This window comes from Ammospiza nelsoni, chromosome 28, assembly GCF_027579445.1.
Source record: "Ammospiza nelsoni isolate bAmmNel1 chromosome 28, bAmmNel1.pri, whole genome shotgun sequence".
NCBI classification, from domain to species: domain Eukaryota; kingdom Metazoa; phylum Chordata; class Aves; order Passeriformes; family Passerellidae; genus Ammospiza; species Ammospiza nelsoni.
The window spans coordinates 2,462,490-2,479,923 of record NC_080660.1 but is presented as its reverse complement, the minus strand read 5'-3'; the positions used below and the strand labels follow the sequence as shown (position 1 = coordinate 2,479,923).

General features: G+C 44.8%; 1 protein-coding gene across 1 annotated transcript in view; it reads left to right on the top strand.

Annotated features, from left to right (window-relative positions):
- DAP3 (death associated protein 3) overlaps window positions 1–17,434 on the top strand; it is a 31,250-nt gene that overhangs the window by 5,143 nt on the left and 8,673 nt on the right. Inside the window, exons 4-7 of the mRNA XM_059490117.1 lie at window positions 6,059–6,187; window positions 12,715–12,816; window positions 14,528–14,636; window positions 16,630–16,722. Coding sequence (XP_059346100.1) covers window positions 6,059–6,187; window positions 12,715–12,816; window positions 14,528–14,636; window positions 16,630–16,722 — 433 coding nt within the window. The remainder of the gene's footprint in view (window positions 1–6,058; window positions 6,188–12,714; window positions 12,817–14,527; window positions 14,637–16,629; window positions 16,723–17,434) is intronic.

Below are 17,434 nucleotides of genomic sequence, written 5' to 3'. Positions count from 1 at the left end.
GACCAGACCGGGATCCCTGGATCGGGCGGGACCAGCCCAGGATCCGTGGAACATGAAGGAACAGCCCGGGATCTGAGGGACAAGTGGAACCAGCCTCGCGTTCCCAGAGCCCGGGATCCGTGGGACATGCGGGAACAGCCCGGGATCCCTGGATCGTGCGGGAACAGCTTGGGATCCCGGGAAGATGCGGAACAGCCCGGCATTCCCAGAGCCCGAGATCCCGGGAAGATGCGGGAACAGCTCGGGGTTCCCGGGAGATGCAGGAGCAGCGCGATCCCCGAAGATTCGGGACCAGCCGGGTATTCCCCAGCCCGGGATCTGTGAAACGTGCGGGAGCAGCGCGGGATCCCTGGGAAGATGCGGGAACATCCCGGGATCCCGGGAAGATGCGGGAACAGCCCGGGATCCCGGGAAGATGCGGGAACATCCCGGGATCCCAAGAAAATGCGGGAACAGCCCGGGATCCCCGGGAAGATGCGGGAACAGCCCGGGAAGGTGCAGGAACAGCCCGGGATCCCGGGAAGATGCGGGAAAAGCCCGGGATCCCCGGGAAGATGCGGGAAAAGCCCGGGATCCCGAGAAAATGCGGGAAAAGCCCGGGATCCCCGGGAAGATGCGGGAACACCCCGGGAAGATGCGGGAAAAGCCCGGGATCCCCGGGAAGATGCGGGAACATCCCGGGATCCCCGGGAAGATGCGGGAACACCCCGGGATCCCGAGAAAATGCAGGAAAAGCCCGGGATCCCCGGGAAGATGCGGGAACATCCCGGGAAGATGCGGGAAAAGCCCGGGATCCCCGGGAAGATGCGGGAACACCCCGGGAAGGTGCAGGAACATCCCGGGATCCCGGGAAGATGCGGGAACAGCTCCACCTCCCGGCTCGGCGCTCCCGGTTCAGCTCGGGCACCACGTGATGGTTTCGCTGCCATTTCAGGGATGCCGGAGAGGCGGCTCCTGTCCTTGGGCAGATGGAAACACGGCCCGAAATCCGCTCCCTGCTCCGGGAAAACGGCGCTGGGGAGGCTGTGGGGATGGGGATGGGCTGGGGGTGGCTGAGCAGGGCTGCAGGGGAGCTCTGTGGATGTTCCTGACATTCCAAAGCCCAGGGATGGCTGTGCAGGGCTCTGTGGATGTTCCAAAGCCCAGGGGTGGCTGTGCAGGGCTCTGTGGATGTTCCTGACATTCCAAAGCCCAGGGATGGCTGTGCAGAGCTCTGTGGATGTTCCTGACATTCCAGAGCCCAGGGATGGCTGTGCAGAGCTCTGTGGATGTTCCTGACATTCCAAAGCCCAGGGATGGTTGTGCAGAGCTCGGTGGATGTTCCTGATGTTCCAAAGCCCAGGGATGGCTGTGCAGGGCTCTGTGGATGTTCCAAAGCCCAGGGATGGCTGTGCAGAGCTCGGTGGATGTTCCTGACATTCCAAACCCCAGGGATGGCTGTGCAGGGCTCTGTGGATGTTCCTGCCGTTCTAAATCCCAAGGGTGGATGCTGAGCTTTTGTTCAGGAGGAGGGACCAAGCACCTCGGTGCTCTAAACTCAGGATATAATATAAACTCGTGGTATATTCCAAACTCAGAATACTGGCATTTTCTGGGTGATCAGGTGGCAAGAGTTGCCTTCTGTATTTATTCGTGTACTAAACTGGCATCTTAGTGCCTTGCTCAAGGCTGTAAAATTGTCAGCTCTGTGGATTTTCAACTATAATAAGCCATCCTAAAGGATAATTTGCATTCGAGGAGGAAAAGGGCAACGTGGGAACAAGATGTGCTGGGTGATCTCCCTGTTTGCACTGCAGCTGTTTGTCCCAGAGGCTCCAGGCTGGTTTCATTGCTTCCCTAACAGGAGGCCAAGTGCCCAAATGCTGATTCAGGCATCTGGAATGTGCCTGATCCCACTTTCCCCGGAGCCCTGGTGGCTTTGCAGCGGCTCCCTGAGGTGGCAGCAGAGCTGTGCCACGCCACAGCCGTCCCTGCTCTGAGCTCTGCATTCTGCTGCTCTCACCCACACACACAAAATCAGAAACTGCTGCCTCTGCTCAGCCCTGTCAGTGCTGCTGAGGGGCTCTCAGAGCCCGTCTGGAGGATGCACTTTGCAAATCATTGACAAATGTTTGTGTTTTCTTTCAGCACAGCATAATAAAATGCTTGTCCTGCCTCGCCTGTTTTGGCTGGGCCTTGCAGGCAGGCTTCAGCAGTCTGGCTGGGGAAAAAAAAAAATTAATTAATCAGCTGAGCTGGCTTGGTTTGGTTCCTCAGCTACGTCTGGGTCCTCATGCCCAGAGTCTGGATGCAGGGAAATCAGTGTGGGGAGTGTGATTATAAATATCAAATAGTGGGCAGAGCTGCACTAATCCCTGGATAATTGATTATGGATTGTTAGACTGAATTTTCAGGGTGCTGCCACTCCTCAGTGTGGAGTGAGGCCTTCATGGCTTCATGTGGCATCTTAATGAATTTTGAGTAAATTGGGTGAAAAAACCTGAAATTTTGGGTAAAACCCAGGTGCAGGGTTTGGCTCAGTGAGGTGGAATATTAAATAGTGGGCAGAGCTGCACTAATCCCTGGGTAATTGATTATGGATTGTTAGGCTGAATTTTCAGGGTGCTGCCGCTCCTCGGTGTGGGCCCTTCCAGCAGTGAGGCTCCATGTGGGGTCTTAAGGAATTTTGTGCAAATTGGGTGAAAAACTCAAATTTTGTGTTTTGGGTAAAAATCAGGGTTTGGCTCAGTGAGGTGGAATATCAAATAGTGGGCAGAGCTTGAGGTGATTATGGATTGTTAGACTGAATTTTCAGGGTGCTGCCGCTCCTCAGTGTGGAGTGAGGCCTTCATGGCTTCATGTGGCATCTTAAGGAATTTTGAGTAAATTGGGTGAAAAAACCTGAAATTTTGGGTAAAACCCAGGTGCAGGGTTTGGCTCAGTGAGGTGGAATATTAAATAGTGGGCAGAGCTGCATTAATCCCTGGGTAATTGATTATGGATTGTTAGACTGAATTTTCAGGGTGCTGCCACTCCTCAGTGTGGAGTGAGGCCTTCATGGCTTCATGTGGCATCTTAAGGAATTTTGTGTAAATTGGGTGAAAAACCTCAAATTTTGTGTTTTGGGTAAAACTCAGGTGCAGGGTTTGTGAACATAAAAATTATTAATGTTTAACATTATAGCACAGATGCTATTTTAACATTTTGTTATAACCTAAAAATCTATTTAACACATTACTTAAGAAAATTAATGCATGTTTATATATTATGTAAATATAATACACATAAACATAAAATTATTAAAGTTTAACATTATAGCACAGTTTCTATTTTAACATTGTTATAAACTAAAACTATATTTAAGACATTACTTAAGAAAATTAATACATGTTTAACATAATACATGCTTATGTATTATGTAAACATAATACATGCAAACATAGAAATTAATAATGTTTAACATTATAGCATAGTTTGTATTTTAACATTATATTATAATCTAATTTTAGATTATGTTGTAATCTAAAACTCTATTTAACACATTCCTTAAGAAAATTAATACATGTTTATGTATTATGTAAATATAATACACATAAACATAAAATCATTAATGTTTAACATAGCATAGTTTCTATTTCAACATTGTTATAACCTAAAACTATATTTAACTCACTACTTAAGAAAATTAATACATGTTTAACATAATACATGTGATGTAAACATAATACATGTGAACATAAAAAATAATAATGTTTAAAATTATAGCACAGTTTCTATTTTAACGTTGTTATAAACTAAAACTATATTTCACACATTACTTAAGAAAATTGATACATGTTTAACATACTACATGCTTATGTATTATATAAACATAATACATATGAACATAAAAATTAATAATGTTAACATTATAGCATAGTTTGTATTTTAACATGTTATAACCTAAAACTGTATTTCACACACTACTTAAGAAAATTAATACATGTTTAACATGTTTATGTATTATGTGAGCATAAAATTAGTAATGTTTAACATTATAGCATAGTTTCTATTTTAACATTATGCTATAATCTAATTTTAGATTATGTTGTAATCTAAAACTATATTTAACACATTCCTTAAGAAAATTAATACATGTTTATGTATTATGTAAATATAATACACATAAACATAAAATTATTAATGTTTAACATAGCATGGTTTCTATTTTAGCATTGTTATAACCTAAAACTATATTTCACACACTACTTAAGAAAATTAATAGATGTTTATGTATTATGTAAACATAATATGTGTGAACATAAAAATTAATAATGTTTAACATCATAGCATAGTTTCTATTTTAACATTGTTATAATCTAAAACTGTATTTCACACACTACTTAAGAAAATTAATACATGTTTATGTATTATATAAACATAATACACATGAACATAAAAATTAATAATGTTTAACTCTATAGCATAGATTCTCTTAACATGTTATAATCTAAAACTATATTTAACACATTCCTTAAGAAAATTAATACATGTTTAACATAATACATGTTTATGTATTATGTAAACATAAAATTAATAATGTTTAACATTATAGCATAGTTTCTATTTTAACATTATGTTATAATCTAATTTTAGATTATGTTGTAACCTAAAACTATATTTAACACATTCCTTAAGAATATTGATACATGTTTAACATAGTACATGCTTATGTATTATATAAACATAATACATATCAACATAAAAATTAATAATGTTAACATTATAGCATAGTTTGTATTTTAACATGTTATAACCTAAAACTGTGTTTCACACATTACTTAAGAAAATTAATACATGTTTATGCATTATGTAAATATAATACACATAAACATAAAATTATTAATGTTTAACATTATTGCATAGTTTCTGTTTTAACATGTTATAACCTAAAACTATTTTTAACACATTACTTAAGAAAATTAACACATGTTTAACATAATACATGTTTATGTATTATGTGAACATAAAAATTAATAATGTTTAACATTATAGCATAGTTTGTATTTTAACATTATATTATAATCTAATTTTAGATTATGTTGTAATCTAAAACTATATTTAACACATTACTTAAGAAAATTAATACATGTTTATGTATTATGTAAATATAATACACATAAACATAAAATCATTAATGTTTAACATTATTTCATAGTTTCTATTTTAACATTGTTATAATCTAATTTTAGATTATGTTATAACCTAAAACTATATTTAACACATTACTTAAGAAAATTAATACATGTTTATGTATGATGTAAGTGTAATACATGTAACCATAAAAATTAATGATGTTTACCATTATAGCACAGTTTCTATTTTAACATTATGTTATAACCTGAAACTATATTTAACACATTACTTAAGAAAATTGATACATGTTTAACATAGTACATGCTTATGTATTATAGAAACATAATACATGTGAACATAAAAATTAATAATGTTAACATTATAGCATAGTTTGTATTTTAACATGTTATAACCTAAAACTGCATTTCACACACTACTTAAGAAAATTAATACATGTTTAACATGTTTATGTATTATGTGAACATAAAATTAATAATGTTTAACATTATAGCATAGTTTGTATTTTAACATTATATTATAATCTAATTTTAGATTATGTTGTAATCTAAAACTATATTTAACACATTCCTTAAGAAAATTAATACATGTTTATGTATTATGTAAATATAATACACATAAACATAAAATCATTAATGTTTAACATTATTTCATAGTTTCTATTTTAACATTGTTATAATCTTAGATTGTTATAACCTAAAACTATATTTAACACATTCCTTAAGAAAATTGATACATGTTTAACATAATACGTGTCTATGAATTATGTAAACATAATACATGTGACCATAAAATTAATATTGTTTGACCTTATAGCATCGTTTCTATTTTAACGTTATAACCTAAAGCTGCATTTAACACACTCCCTAAGGAATGAGTACAGGGTGACTGTCCAGCACAGCTCATGTGACATTGATCTAATCCCTGTCCCCCCTGGTGTCCCCAGCGTGAGCGTGGCAGTGCCCGGCCCACGGCCAGGGCTGCCCTGAGCTCTGTGCCCGGCCCGGCCGTGCCAGCAGCAGCAGCAGCAGCAGCAGCGCCCCGAGTGATCTTCCACACCAGCGAGAGCGACCCGGTGAGTGACGCCTGGCACCGGGTGCACTGGGTGCCAGCAGGGTGCCCTGGGTGCCACCGCTGTGCCCTGGGGTCACCACTGTCCCCTGAGTGCCACCGCTGTGCTGTGGGTGCCACCAGTGTCCCCTGAGTGCCACCAGTGTCCCCTGAGTGCCACCACTGTCCCCATCGTGCCACCGCTGTGCCCTGGGTGCCACCGCTGTGCCCTGGGGTCACCACTGTCCCCTGAGTGCCACCGCTGTGCCGTGGGTGCCACCGCTGTGCCCTGGGTGCCACCAGTGTCCCCTGAGTGCCACCAGTGTCCCCTGGGTGCCACCACTGTGCCCTGGGGTCACCAGTGTCCCCTTCCTGCCACTGCTGTCCCCATCGTGCCACCACTGTGCCCTGGGGTCACCAGTGTCCCCTGGGTGCCACCAGTGTCCCCTGGGTGCCACCAGAGCCATCTTGCCACCGCTGTCCCCTGAGTGCCACCACTGTGCCCTGGGTGCCACCACTGTCCCCTGGGGTCACCACTGTCCCCATCCTGCCACCACTGTCCCCTGGCTCCCACCAGGGCCATCCTACCCCCACTGTCCCTTGGGTGCCACCAGGGCCATCCTGCTGTGCCACCACTGTCCCCTGGGCTCACCACTGTCCCCTGGGGTCATCACTGTCCCGTGGGGCCATCCTGCTCTGCCACCGCTGTGCCCGGGGTGCCACCACTGTCCCCTGGGGTCATCCTGTCACTACTGTGCCCTAGGTGCCACCAGGGCCATCCTGTCACCATTGTCCCTGCCACAGCCAGCCCTGACTGCCAGCAGGGGCCATCTTGCCCTGCCACCACTGTCCCCTGGGTCACCACTGTCCCCTGGGGCCATCCTGCCCTGCCACCACTGTCCTCTGGGTGCCACCAGGGCCATCCTGCAGCCACTGGGGCCATCCTGCCACCACTGTCCCCAGGCTGCCACCAGGGCCATCCTGCCACCACTGGGGCCATCCTGCCACCGCTCTCCCTGCCACAGCCAGCCCTGGCTGCCACCACTGTCCCCTGCTCAGGATGGAGCCTGACAGCTCCTGGGGACAGGGGTTGATCCCCTCTCCAGAGCTGCTCAGGTGAGGTTGCAGCAGCTGGGACAGGCTCAGCTTCTCCTCAGACACCTTTAATCTCAACTCCAGGCTTATTCTTCCCTGGAGAACCCTCCCTGGGCTGGCCGTGGAGGGGATAAAAAGATGAAAAGCGCAGCCCAGGTGCCCTGAGCACAACTCTGCAGCACCACAGCTGCAGCCTCACACGCTCTGTGTGTGTCTGGAGCACAAAATGAAGGGCAGGGAGTGATGAAAAGCACAGCCCAGGTGCCCTGAGCACAGCTCTGTGGCCTCACAGCTCTGTGTGCATCTGGAGCACAAAATGAGGGGCAGGGAGTGATGAAAAGCACAGCCCAGGTGCCCTGAGCACAGCTCTGTGGCCTCACACGCTCTGTGTGCGTCTGGAGCACAAAACGAAGGGCAGGGAGTGAATGGAATGAGCTCGGAGGTGCTGCTGTGTAATTGGAGCCTCTGTGGTTCCTCTGGGGTCTCTATGGAAACAGCAGCAGGAGATGATCTCACACGTGACCCCGAGGATTGCACAGCACAGGCCAGATGGCCACCATTGTCCCCACTGTCCCCTCTGTCCTGTGCCTCCTTTTGGGTTGCCAGGCAACTGGCTCTGCCATTGTGACCTGTGAAAAGCTTTGGCTGGGGCACCCCAGCTCCTGCACCCCACAATCCCCTTGAAATGGGGCTAAAAAAGCCACTAAAAATCACATTTTTGCTCAGAGTTTATGTTTCCTGCCATTAGCAAAGCTCCAAGTGAGGAAACACGAGGATAAACGACCCACATTGTGCAGGAGAGTGAAGGAATTTGCCCAAAAGTCATGCAGCAAGTCAGGGATGAAGCTGAGAATGAAAATTGAGTCCTGCTCTTGTGGAAAACCTCAGCTGCTGTGTCCAGGAGAACTCCAGGAAATCCAGTTTGAAATGAGCTTGGGAAAAAGAAGTTTTTGACACCTCCTTCCAGCAGGGCACCTCTAGAACAGCCAGGATTTAACATTTCCCCCCTGTTCCAAAGATTTCCTGACCACTGAACCCCCAGTTTGGCATCTCCAGCAGGTGACACCTCCTTACAGCCAGGATTTAACATTTCCCCCCTGTTCCAAGAATTTCCTGACCACTGAACCCCCAGTTTGGCATCTCCAGCAGGTGACACCTCTAGAACAGCCAGGATTTAACATTTCCCTCCTGTTCCAAAGATTTCCTGACCGCTGAACCCCCAGTTTGGCATCTCCAGCAGGTGACACCTCCTTACAGCCAGGATTTAACATTTCCCTCCTGTTCCAAGGATTTCCTGACCACTGAACCCCCAGTTTGGCATCTCCAGCAGGTGACACCTCTAGAACAGCCAGGATTTAACATTTCCCTCCTGTTCCAAGGATTTCCTGACCACTGAACCCATCTCCAGCAGGTGACACCTCCTTACAGCCAGGATTTAACATTTCCCCCCTGTTCCAAAGATTTCCTGATCACTGAACCCCCCCAGTTTGGCAGCTCAGCTTTTGCTGAAGTTACCAAACTTCCTAAAAACCATTCCTTGAATCAGGAGTTCCTCAAATGCTGCAGCTGTGCCAAGGTCAAGCACAGAGTCCAGGACACCCTGGCCTGTCCTGTGTGTCCCAAGGAGGGTGGAACAGGGGTGGCTGCTGAGTAAAAGGGGCAGAAAATGTGTATTTTGTGCTGAAAGGCTGCAAATCTGTCCTGGAGAAGGGAAGGGAGACTTTACAATAATCCTGGGAGCAGAAAATTCATGGATATGCAGCAGAGCTTCTATGAAGCGTCCATCAAAAACTGGGAAAAGCCAAATATTCCTGGCCAAGCAGGCAGAAGAAACCTGCACACACACAAAAATGCTGGCACATAAAATAAAGAAAAGGAGGGAATTGTTGTATTTGTTGTTGTGCATGGCAGTTTTTATATACAGCAGGAATGAAGAGGAGGATGGTTTTACTTTAAATCTATGGAAAAAAAATGCAGAAAGCAGAGCAGGACAAGATCCAAGCTTCAAAGATTAACACAAAACTGCTGAAAGTCACACAGGAAGGGCTGCAGAGCAGTCTCTGTTTACTGTCCTCATTAAACAAGACACAAAAAAGGATGATTTGAGCAAGAGGAAATAAGAAAAGGCTTTGCAGGTATTGCATGGCAGGAAAAGAGAATAATGAAGGGGAAAAATCATTAAATTCCCAGATCCCAGGGACAGCAGCTTCTTGCTGTCATTATGGTGAGACCTGCAGGGGAAACACCAGAAATAAATGCAGCAGGATTCAGGTCCAGCCCTGATCACTGAGGTCACCACAAGGGACTGGAAATTATGGTAAATTTTTTTTCCCCAAAAAGGAAATTATGAGTTTTTAAGCCTCCAGCCCCAGTAACCAAATGGCACAGTGGGAATCATTGCTGGGAGGCAGCAGCCCAAGGCAGAAAATATCATTTTGTCACAGAGGAAAGTGAGTGTGACAGCAGCAGGTCACTCAGGAGGGTGCCACAGCTCTGCCAAGGTTTGGGGGAACTATTGGAAGGTGAGGGAAATCCATGGTGCCCCCCAAAAAAATTGACCAGGGTGCCAGTTGCCCTTTTCTCTCCCAGAATCTCAATCCCCATTTTCTCTTCCAGAGTGCCAGTTGCCCTTTTCTCTCCCAGAATCTCAATCCCCATTTTCTCTTCCAGGGTGCCAGTTGCCCTTTTCTCTCCCAGAATCTCAATTCCCATTTTCTCTTCCAGGGTGCCAGTTGCCCTTTTCTCTCCCAGAATCTCAATTCCCATTTTCTCTTCCAGGGTGCCAGTTGCCATTTTCTCTCCCAGAATCCCAGCTGTCCTTTTCCAGGACCCAATTGCCATTTTCTCTCCCAGAATGCCAATTGCTCTTTTCTTTCCTAGGGTCCCAGTTGCCATTTTCTCTTCCAAGGTCCCAATTCCCATTTTCTTTTCCATGATGCCCAATTCCCATCTTCTCTCCCGGGATGCCAATTGCCCTTTTCCAGGATCCCAATTCCCATTTTCTCTTCCATGATGCCCAACTCCCATTTTCTTTTCCAGGGTGCCAATTGCCCTTTTCCAGGGTGCCAATTCCCATTTTCCAGAATCCCAATTCCCATTTTCTCTGCCAGGGTGCCAATTGCCCTTTTCCAGGATCCAATTGCCATTTTCTCTCCCATAATCCCAATTCCCATTTTCTCTTCCCGGGTGCCAATTCCCATTTTCTCTCCAGTGTGCAAATTGCCCTTTTCCAGGGTGTAATTGCCATTTTCCAGGGTCCCAATTGCCATTTTCTCTCCCAGGATGCCAATTCCCATTTTCCAGAATCCCAATTCCCATTTTCCAGGATGCTAATTGCCCTTTTTCAGGGTCCCAATTGCCATTTTCTTTTCCAGTGTGCCAATTGCCATTTTCTTTTCCAGGATTCCAATTGCCATTTTCCAGGGTGCCAATTGCTCTTTTCTCTTCCAGGGTGCCAATTGCCATTTTCTCTCCCAGGATGCCAATTCCCCTTTTCCAGGGTGCCAATTCCCATTTTCCAGAATGCCAATTGCCCTTTTTCAGGGTCCCAATTGCCATTTTCTCTTCCAGTGTGCCAATTGCCATTTCCCAGGGTGCCAATTCCCATTTTCTCTCCCAGGATGCCAATTCCCATATTCCAGGGTACCAATTCCCATTTTCCAGGGTGCCAATTCCCATATTCCAGGGTGCCAGTTGCCCTTTTTCAGAATCCCAATTCCCATTTTCTCTCCCAGGGTGCCAATTCCCATTTTCCATGGTACCAATTGCCCTTTTCTCTTCCAAGATCCAAATTCCCTTTTTTTTTTTCCAGGATCCCAATCCCATTTTCCAGGGTCCCAATTGCCCTTTTCTCTTCCAGGGTCCCAATTGCCATTTTCTCTTCCAGTATGCAAATTCCCATTTTCTCTCCCAGGATGCCAATTCCCATATTCCAGGGTCCCAATTCCCCTTTTCCAGGGTGCCAATTCCCATTTTCCAGGGTACCAATTGCCCTTTTTCAGAATCCCAACTGCCATTTTCCCTCCCAGGATGCCAATTCCCCTTTTCCAGGGTGCCAATTCCCCTTTTCCAGGGTACCAATTGCCCTTTTTCAGAATCCCAATTCCCATTTTCTCTCCCAGGATGCCAATTCCCTTTTCCAGGGTGCCAATTCCCATTTTCCATGGTACCAATTGCCCTTTGCCAAGGTGCCAATTCCCCTTTTCCAGGGTGCCAGTTCCCCTTTTCCAGGATCCCAATTCCCATTTTCCAGGGTACCAGTTGCCCTTTTTCAGAATCCCAATTCCCATTTTCCCTCCCAGGGTGCCAATTCCCATTTTCCAGGGTCCCAATTCCCCTTTTCCAGGGTGCCAATTCCCGTTTTCCAGGGTGCCAATTCCCATTTTCTAGGGTACCAATTCCCCTTTTCCAGGGTGCCAATTCCCATTTTCTCTCCCAGGGTGCCAATTCCCATTTTCCAGGGTGCCAATTCCTATTTTCTCTCCCAGGATGCCAATTGCCATTTTCCAGGGTGCCAATTGCCATTTCCAGGATGCCCTTTGCCAGGGTGCCAATTCCCATTTTCCAGGGTACCAGTTGCCCTTTTTCAGAATCCCAATTGCCATTTTCCCTCCCAGGGTGCCAATTCCCCTTTTCCAGAGTGCCAATTGCCATTTTCTCTCCCAGGGTGCCAATTGCCATTTTCCAGGATGCCAATTCCCCTTTTCCATGGTCCCAATTCCCATTTTCCAGGGTGCCAATTCCCATTTTCCAGAATGCCAATTGCCCTTTTTCAGGGTCCCAATTGCCATTTTCCCTCCCAGGGTGCCAATTCCCATTTTCCAGGGTGCCAATTCCCCTTTTCCATGGTCCCAATTCCCCTTTTCCAGGGTGCCAATTCCCGTTTTCCAGGGTACCAATTCCCCTTTTCCAGGGTGCCAATTCCCATATTCCAGCGTGCCAATTCCCATTTTCTCTCCCAGGGTGCCAATTGCCATTTTCCAGGGTGCCAATTGCCATTTCCAGGATGCCCTTTGCCAGGGTGCCAATTCCCATTTTCCAGGGTACCAGTTGCCCTTTTTCAGAATCCCAATTGCCATTTTCCCTCCCAGGGTGCCAATTCCCCTTTTCCAGAGTGCCAATTGCCCTTTTCTCTCCCAGGGTGCCAATTGCCATTTTCCAGGATGCCAATTCCCCTTTTCCATGGTCCCAATTCCCATTTTCCAGGGTGCCAATTCCCATTTTCCAGAATGCCAATTGCCCTTTTTCAGGGTCCCAATTGCCATTTTCCCTCCCAGGGTGCCAATTCCCCTTTTCCAGGGTGCCAATTCCCCTTTTCCAGGGTGCCAATTCCCATATTCCAGGATCCCAATTCCCCTTTTCCAGGGTGCCAATTCCCCTTTTCCAGGGTGCCAATTCCCATTTTCCAGGGTGCCAATTCCCCTTTTCCAGGGTGCCAATTCCCATTTTCTCTTGCAGGCCAAGCACACGGAGCAGCACGAGGGCCGTCTGTACAACATCCCCCTGGAGGAGCTGAAGGCTGTGTTCCCCCATGGGCTGCCCCATCGTTTCCAGCAGCAGGTATTGCAGCTTTGGGGCAATTCCTGCAGCCCTGCAAGTGCCCAGGGCCAGGTTGGAGGGGGTTTGGGACAACCTGGGACCGTGGGTGTGATGATCTTCAAGGGTCTCCCATCCAGCCCAATTCCGTGATTCTGTGTGGGGAGAACCAGATCTGGGATATTTTCCTGTTGGAATGAGAGAGAGCAGTCATTCCTCAGTTATTCCTTGCCCTTACTGTTGTTTTCAACATCTAAAAGAGATGAGTCAACCACCCAGGGCAGCAGAGTTTGAGGGTTCCACCTCAGGCAACTTTTGTTCCAGTGTTTTTCATCTGTAACATCCAAGCACAAAAATGAATCGCAGAAATATTTTCTACAAAGCAACACTCTCCATTTTCAGAAGGCTTCAAACCTGGTTTTATTCCAGCATGGATGCCTTTTATACATTTTTACAAAACTCAGAAGTTTACATTTGCTCATTAGTCAGGAAACACAAACAAAATGCTTATTGGAATAATTGCAGGTGTCTCTTATTTATCCTTCTTTCTTTCTTGGTTTCTGTGTCAACAACCTTGGTAGAAAATTCTGATTCGTGTCAGGCAGATGGGGCTGTGACAGGCTCTGCAAAGTTGTTCTTCTTCACCTTCTTCTTTCTTCTTCATGGGTTTGGGTGGCATTTTGTAATTGGACAGAAAAATCCACACTGTGGGCTTCACAGGACAAATTATTGGGTTAAAAGGGAAATAATCCAGGTGTCATTTCTTAATTGGCACAGACCCACAAGAGAACACTACAATTGACCTGAGGCTGTGAAGAAGGCTTCAAAATTAATTAATAATACTAAAATTACAGGTGTGTAGTTGGTTAGAAGCATGTAATATTACTAAGTAGGAAACTTAAAGTTTGGGATTTTAGCATATAGAAAGAAATATGAAGCAAGGTAGAAGTTTTAGAGCAAAATTGTTCTTCTTTACCTTCTTCTTCTTCTTTCTTCTTCATGGGTTTGGGTGGCATTTTGTAATTGGACAGAAAATTCCACATTGTGGGCTTGGAGGGATCAGTTATTGGGTTAAAAGGGGAATAATCCAGGTGTCAGTTCTTAATTGGCACAGACCCACAAGAGAACACTACAATTGACCTGAGGCTGTGAAGAAAGCTTCAAAATTGATTATTAATGCTAAAATTACAGGTTGGTTAGACATTTACTTTGTGATATTGAAGTTTACTTTGTGTAATGTCACAAAGTAGAAGAAGACTTAAAGTTTGGGATTTTAGAATATAGAAATAAATATGAAGCAAGATAGAAGTTTTAGAGCAGAGACAGGTTGTTCTTCTTCCTTCTTCTTCACCTTCTTCTTCATGGGTTTGGGTGGCATTTTGTAATTGGACAGAAAATTCCACATTGTGGAATTGGAGGGATCAGTGATTGGGTTAAAAGGGAAATAATCTAAGTGTCATTTCTTAATTGGATGGTTTGGTCTCAAAAGACCTTGTAACAAGAGATATTTAACCATTTCGTGCCTGGTTAATGAAAAGCTGCAGGACTCTTGGTTGTGAGGCTGTAACACAGATAAGAAATAATAACAAAACACCTGAGTGTGACCATGAGCAACCATCTCAGGTGCCTTCAATCCCCAACCTGGAGAACAGCTGGGGGTGCTGGGAGCCTGCAGGCAGGTTGGGAGCAGGGCTGGCACAGCTGGTGGCACTTTGGTGACACTGTCCCTCCTCAGATCCAGACCTTCAACGAGGCGCGGCTGATGGTGCGGAGGCCGGCGCTGGAGATCCTCACCTACCTCAAGGGCTCCAACTTCGCCCACCCTGCTGTCAGATATGTGATCTGTATCCTTCAGCTGGGGTGCAACCAGGAGAAACACAAGGAATTCCTGCAGGGCAGAGGGTGGTGTGAGCCTGAGCTGGTCTCCAGGAGGTGGAGAGTTTCATTCCAGTCTAACATCCAAGCACAAAATGAATTACAGAAATGTTTTCAGAATGTACGGAAATATTTGGCTGTGTTGTAGTTGAGACAGAGACAATGCAAAGCAATACACTCAATTTTCAGAAGCAGATATGTGATCTTTATCCTTCAACTGGAGTGGAATGAGGAGAAACACAAGGAATTCCTGCAGGGCAGAGGGTGGTCTGGTCTCCAAGAGGTGGGGACTTTCATTCCAGTTTAACATCCAAGCACAAAATGAGTAACACAAATATTTTCAGAATGTACAGGAATGTTTTCAGAATTTACAGGAATATTTGGCTGTGTTGTAGTTGAGACAGAGACAGTACAAAGCTACACTCCATTTTCAGAAGCAGATATGGGATCTGCATCCTTCACCTGGAGTGCAGTGAGGAGAAACACAAGGAATTCCTGCAGGGCAGAGGGTGGTTGTGAGCCTGAGCTGGTCTGGTCTCCAAGAGGTGGGGACTTTCATTCCAGTCTAACATCCAAGCACAAAATGAGTAACAGAAATATTTCCAGAATTTACAGGAATATTTTCAGAATTTACAGGAATATTTGGCTGTGTTGTAGTTGAGACAGAGACAGTACAAAGCTACACTCCATTTTCAGAAGGCAGATATGTGATCTGTATCCTTCAGCTGGGGTGCAACCAGGAGAAACACAAGGAATTCCTGCAGGGCAGAGGGTGGTCTGGTCTCCAAGAGGTGGGGACTTTCATTCCAGTTTAACATCCAAGCACAAAATGAGTAACACAAATATTTTCAGAATGTACAGGAATGTTTTCAGAATTTACAGGAATATTTGGCTGTGTTGTAGTTGAGACAGAGACAGTACAAAGCTACACTCCATTTTCAGAAGCAGATATGTGATCTGCATCCTTCACCTGGAGTGGAATGAGGAGAAACACAAGGAATTCCTGCAGGGCAGAGGGTGGTCTGGTCTCAGGAGGTGGAGACTTTCATTCCAGTTTAACATCCAAGTACAAAATGAATTACAGAAATATTTCCAGAATTTACAGGAATGTTTTCAGAATTTACAGGAATATTTTCAGAATTTATGGAAATATTTGACTGTGTTGTGGTTGAGACAGAGACAGTACAAAGCTACACTCCATTTTCAGAAGCAGATATGTGATCTTTATCCTTCAACTGGAGTGGAATGAGGAGAAACACAAGGAATTCCTGCAAGGCAGAGGGTGGTTGTGAGCCTGAGCTGCTCTGGTCTCCAGGAGGTGGAGACTTTCATTCCAGTTTAACATCCAAGCACAAAATGAATTACAGAAATATTTCCAGAATTTACAGAAATATTTCCAGAATTTACAGGAATATTTTCAGAATTTACAGAAATATTTCCAGAATTTACAGGAATATTTTCAGAATTTACAGGAATATTTGGCTGTGTTGTCGTTGAGACAGAGACAAAGCAGCACACTCCATTTTCAGAAGGCTCCAAACCTGGTTTTATTACAGCATTCATGTTTTTTATACATTCTTGTGCCACGTGGTGTGTGCTCAATGCAGGGATTGGGCACTTCAGGGAGCTCAGAGCTTGGGTGTCTTTAATCTTATCTCCTAATTTTAATTTTAATTCTTTAATTTTATCTCCTAAATTTAATTTTAATTCTTTAATTTTAACTCCTAATTTCAATTTTAACCCTTTAATATTAACCCCTAATTTCAATTTTAACTCTTTAATTTTGACACAGAGCTTCAAAGAGGGTCAGCACACAGGGCAGTGGGGTGGGGGACGGGGAGAAGGAGCTCTCTGGGTGTGCTGGGTGAAATCCTTGCCCTGAGCTCCCTTTCTGCAGGAATCACAGTCAACACAAACTGAAGTGGTTTTTTCAGAGCTTTTCCTTGACAGATCTTGCTGGAGATGGTGAGAGGGGAACAGGCAAGACCATGACCCTGTGCCACGTGGTTCACTACTGCTCCAGGCAGGGCTGGCTGGTGGTGCACATCCCCGATGGTGAGAAAAGCAGGGCTCTGGTACACACCAAACACCCAAAGAAGCTGCTAGGATATCCCAGCACAATCTACCCTTGTTTTTCCATAGTGGAAAAGGCTCATAAAACACAAAAACCCCAAATAAAGTAGGGTATAATTAGTTATTTTCTCTTGCTCACACGTCCTGTGGGCCAGTTTGGTTATCTCTATTTTTAATGAGCATGGGAAGAGATTGTTTGGGAGCTCTAGGATATCCCACCAAAAACTATCCTTGTTTTTCCATAGTGGAAAAGGCTCATAAAACACAAAAACCCCAAATAAAGTAGAGTATAATTAGTTATTTTCTCCTGCTCACACGTCCTGTGGGCCAGTTTGGTTTTCTCCATTGTTACCAAGCATGGGAAGAGATTGTTTGGGAGCTGTAGGATATCCCAGCACAATCCACCCTTGTTTTTCCATAGTGGAAAAGGCTCATAAAACACAAAACATAAAACACAAAAACCCCAAGTAAAGCAGAACATAATTAGTGATTTTCACCTGCTCACACATCCTTGGGGACAGTTTGGTTATCTCTATTTTTAATGAGCATGGGAAGAGATTGTTTGGGAGCTGTAGGATATCCCAGCACAATCTAGCCTTGTTTTTCCATAGTGGAAAAGGCTCATAAAACACAAAACATAAAACACAAAAACCCCAAGTAAAGCAGAACATAATTAGTGATTTTCCCTTGCTCG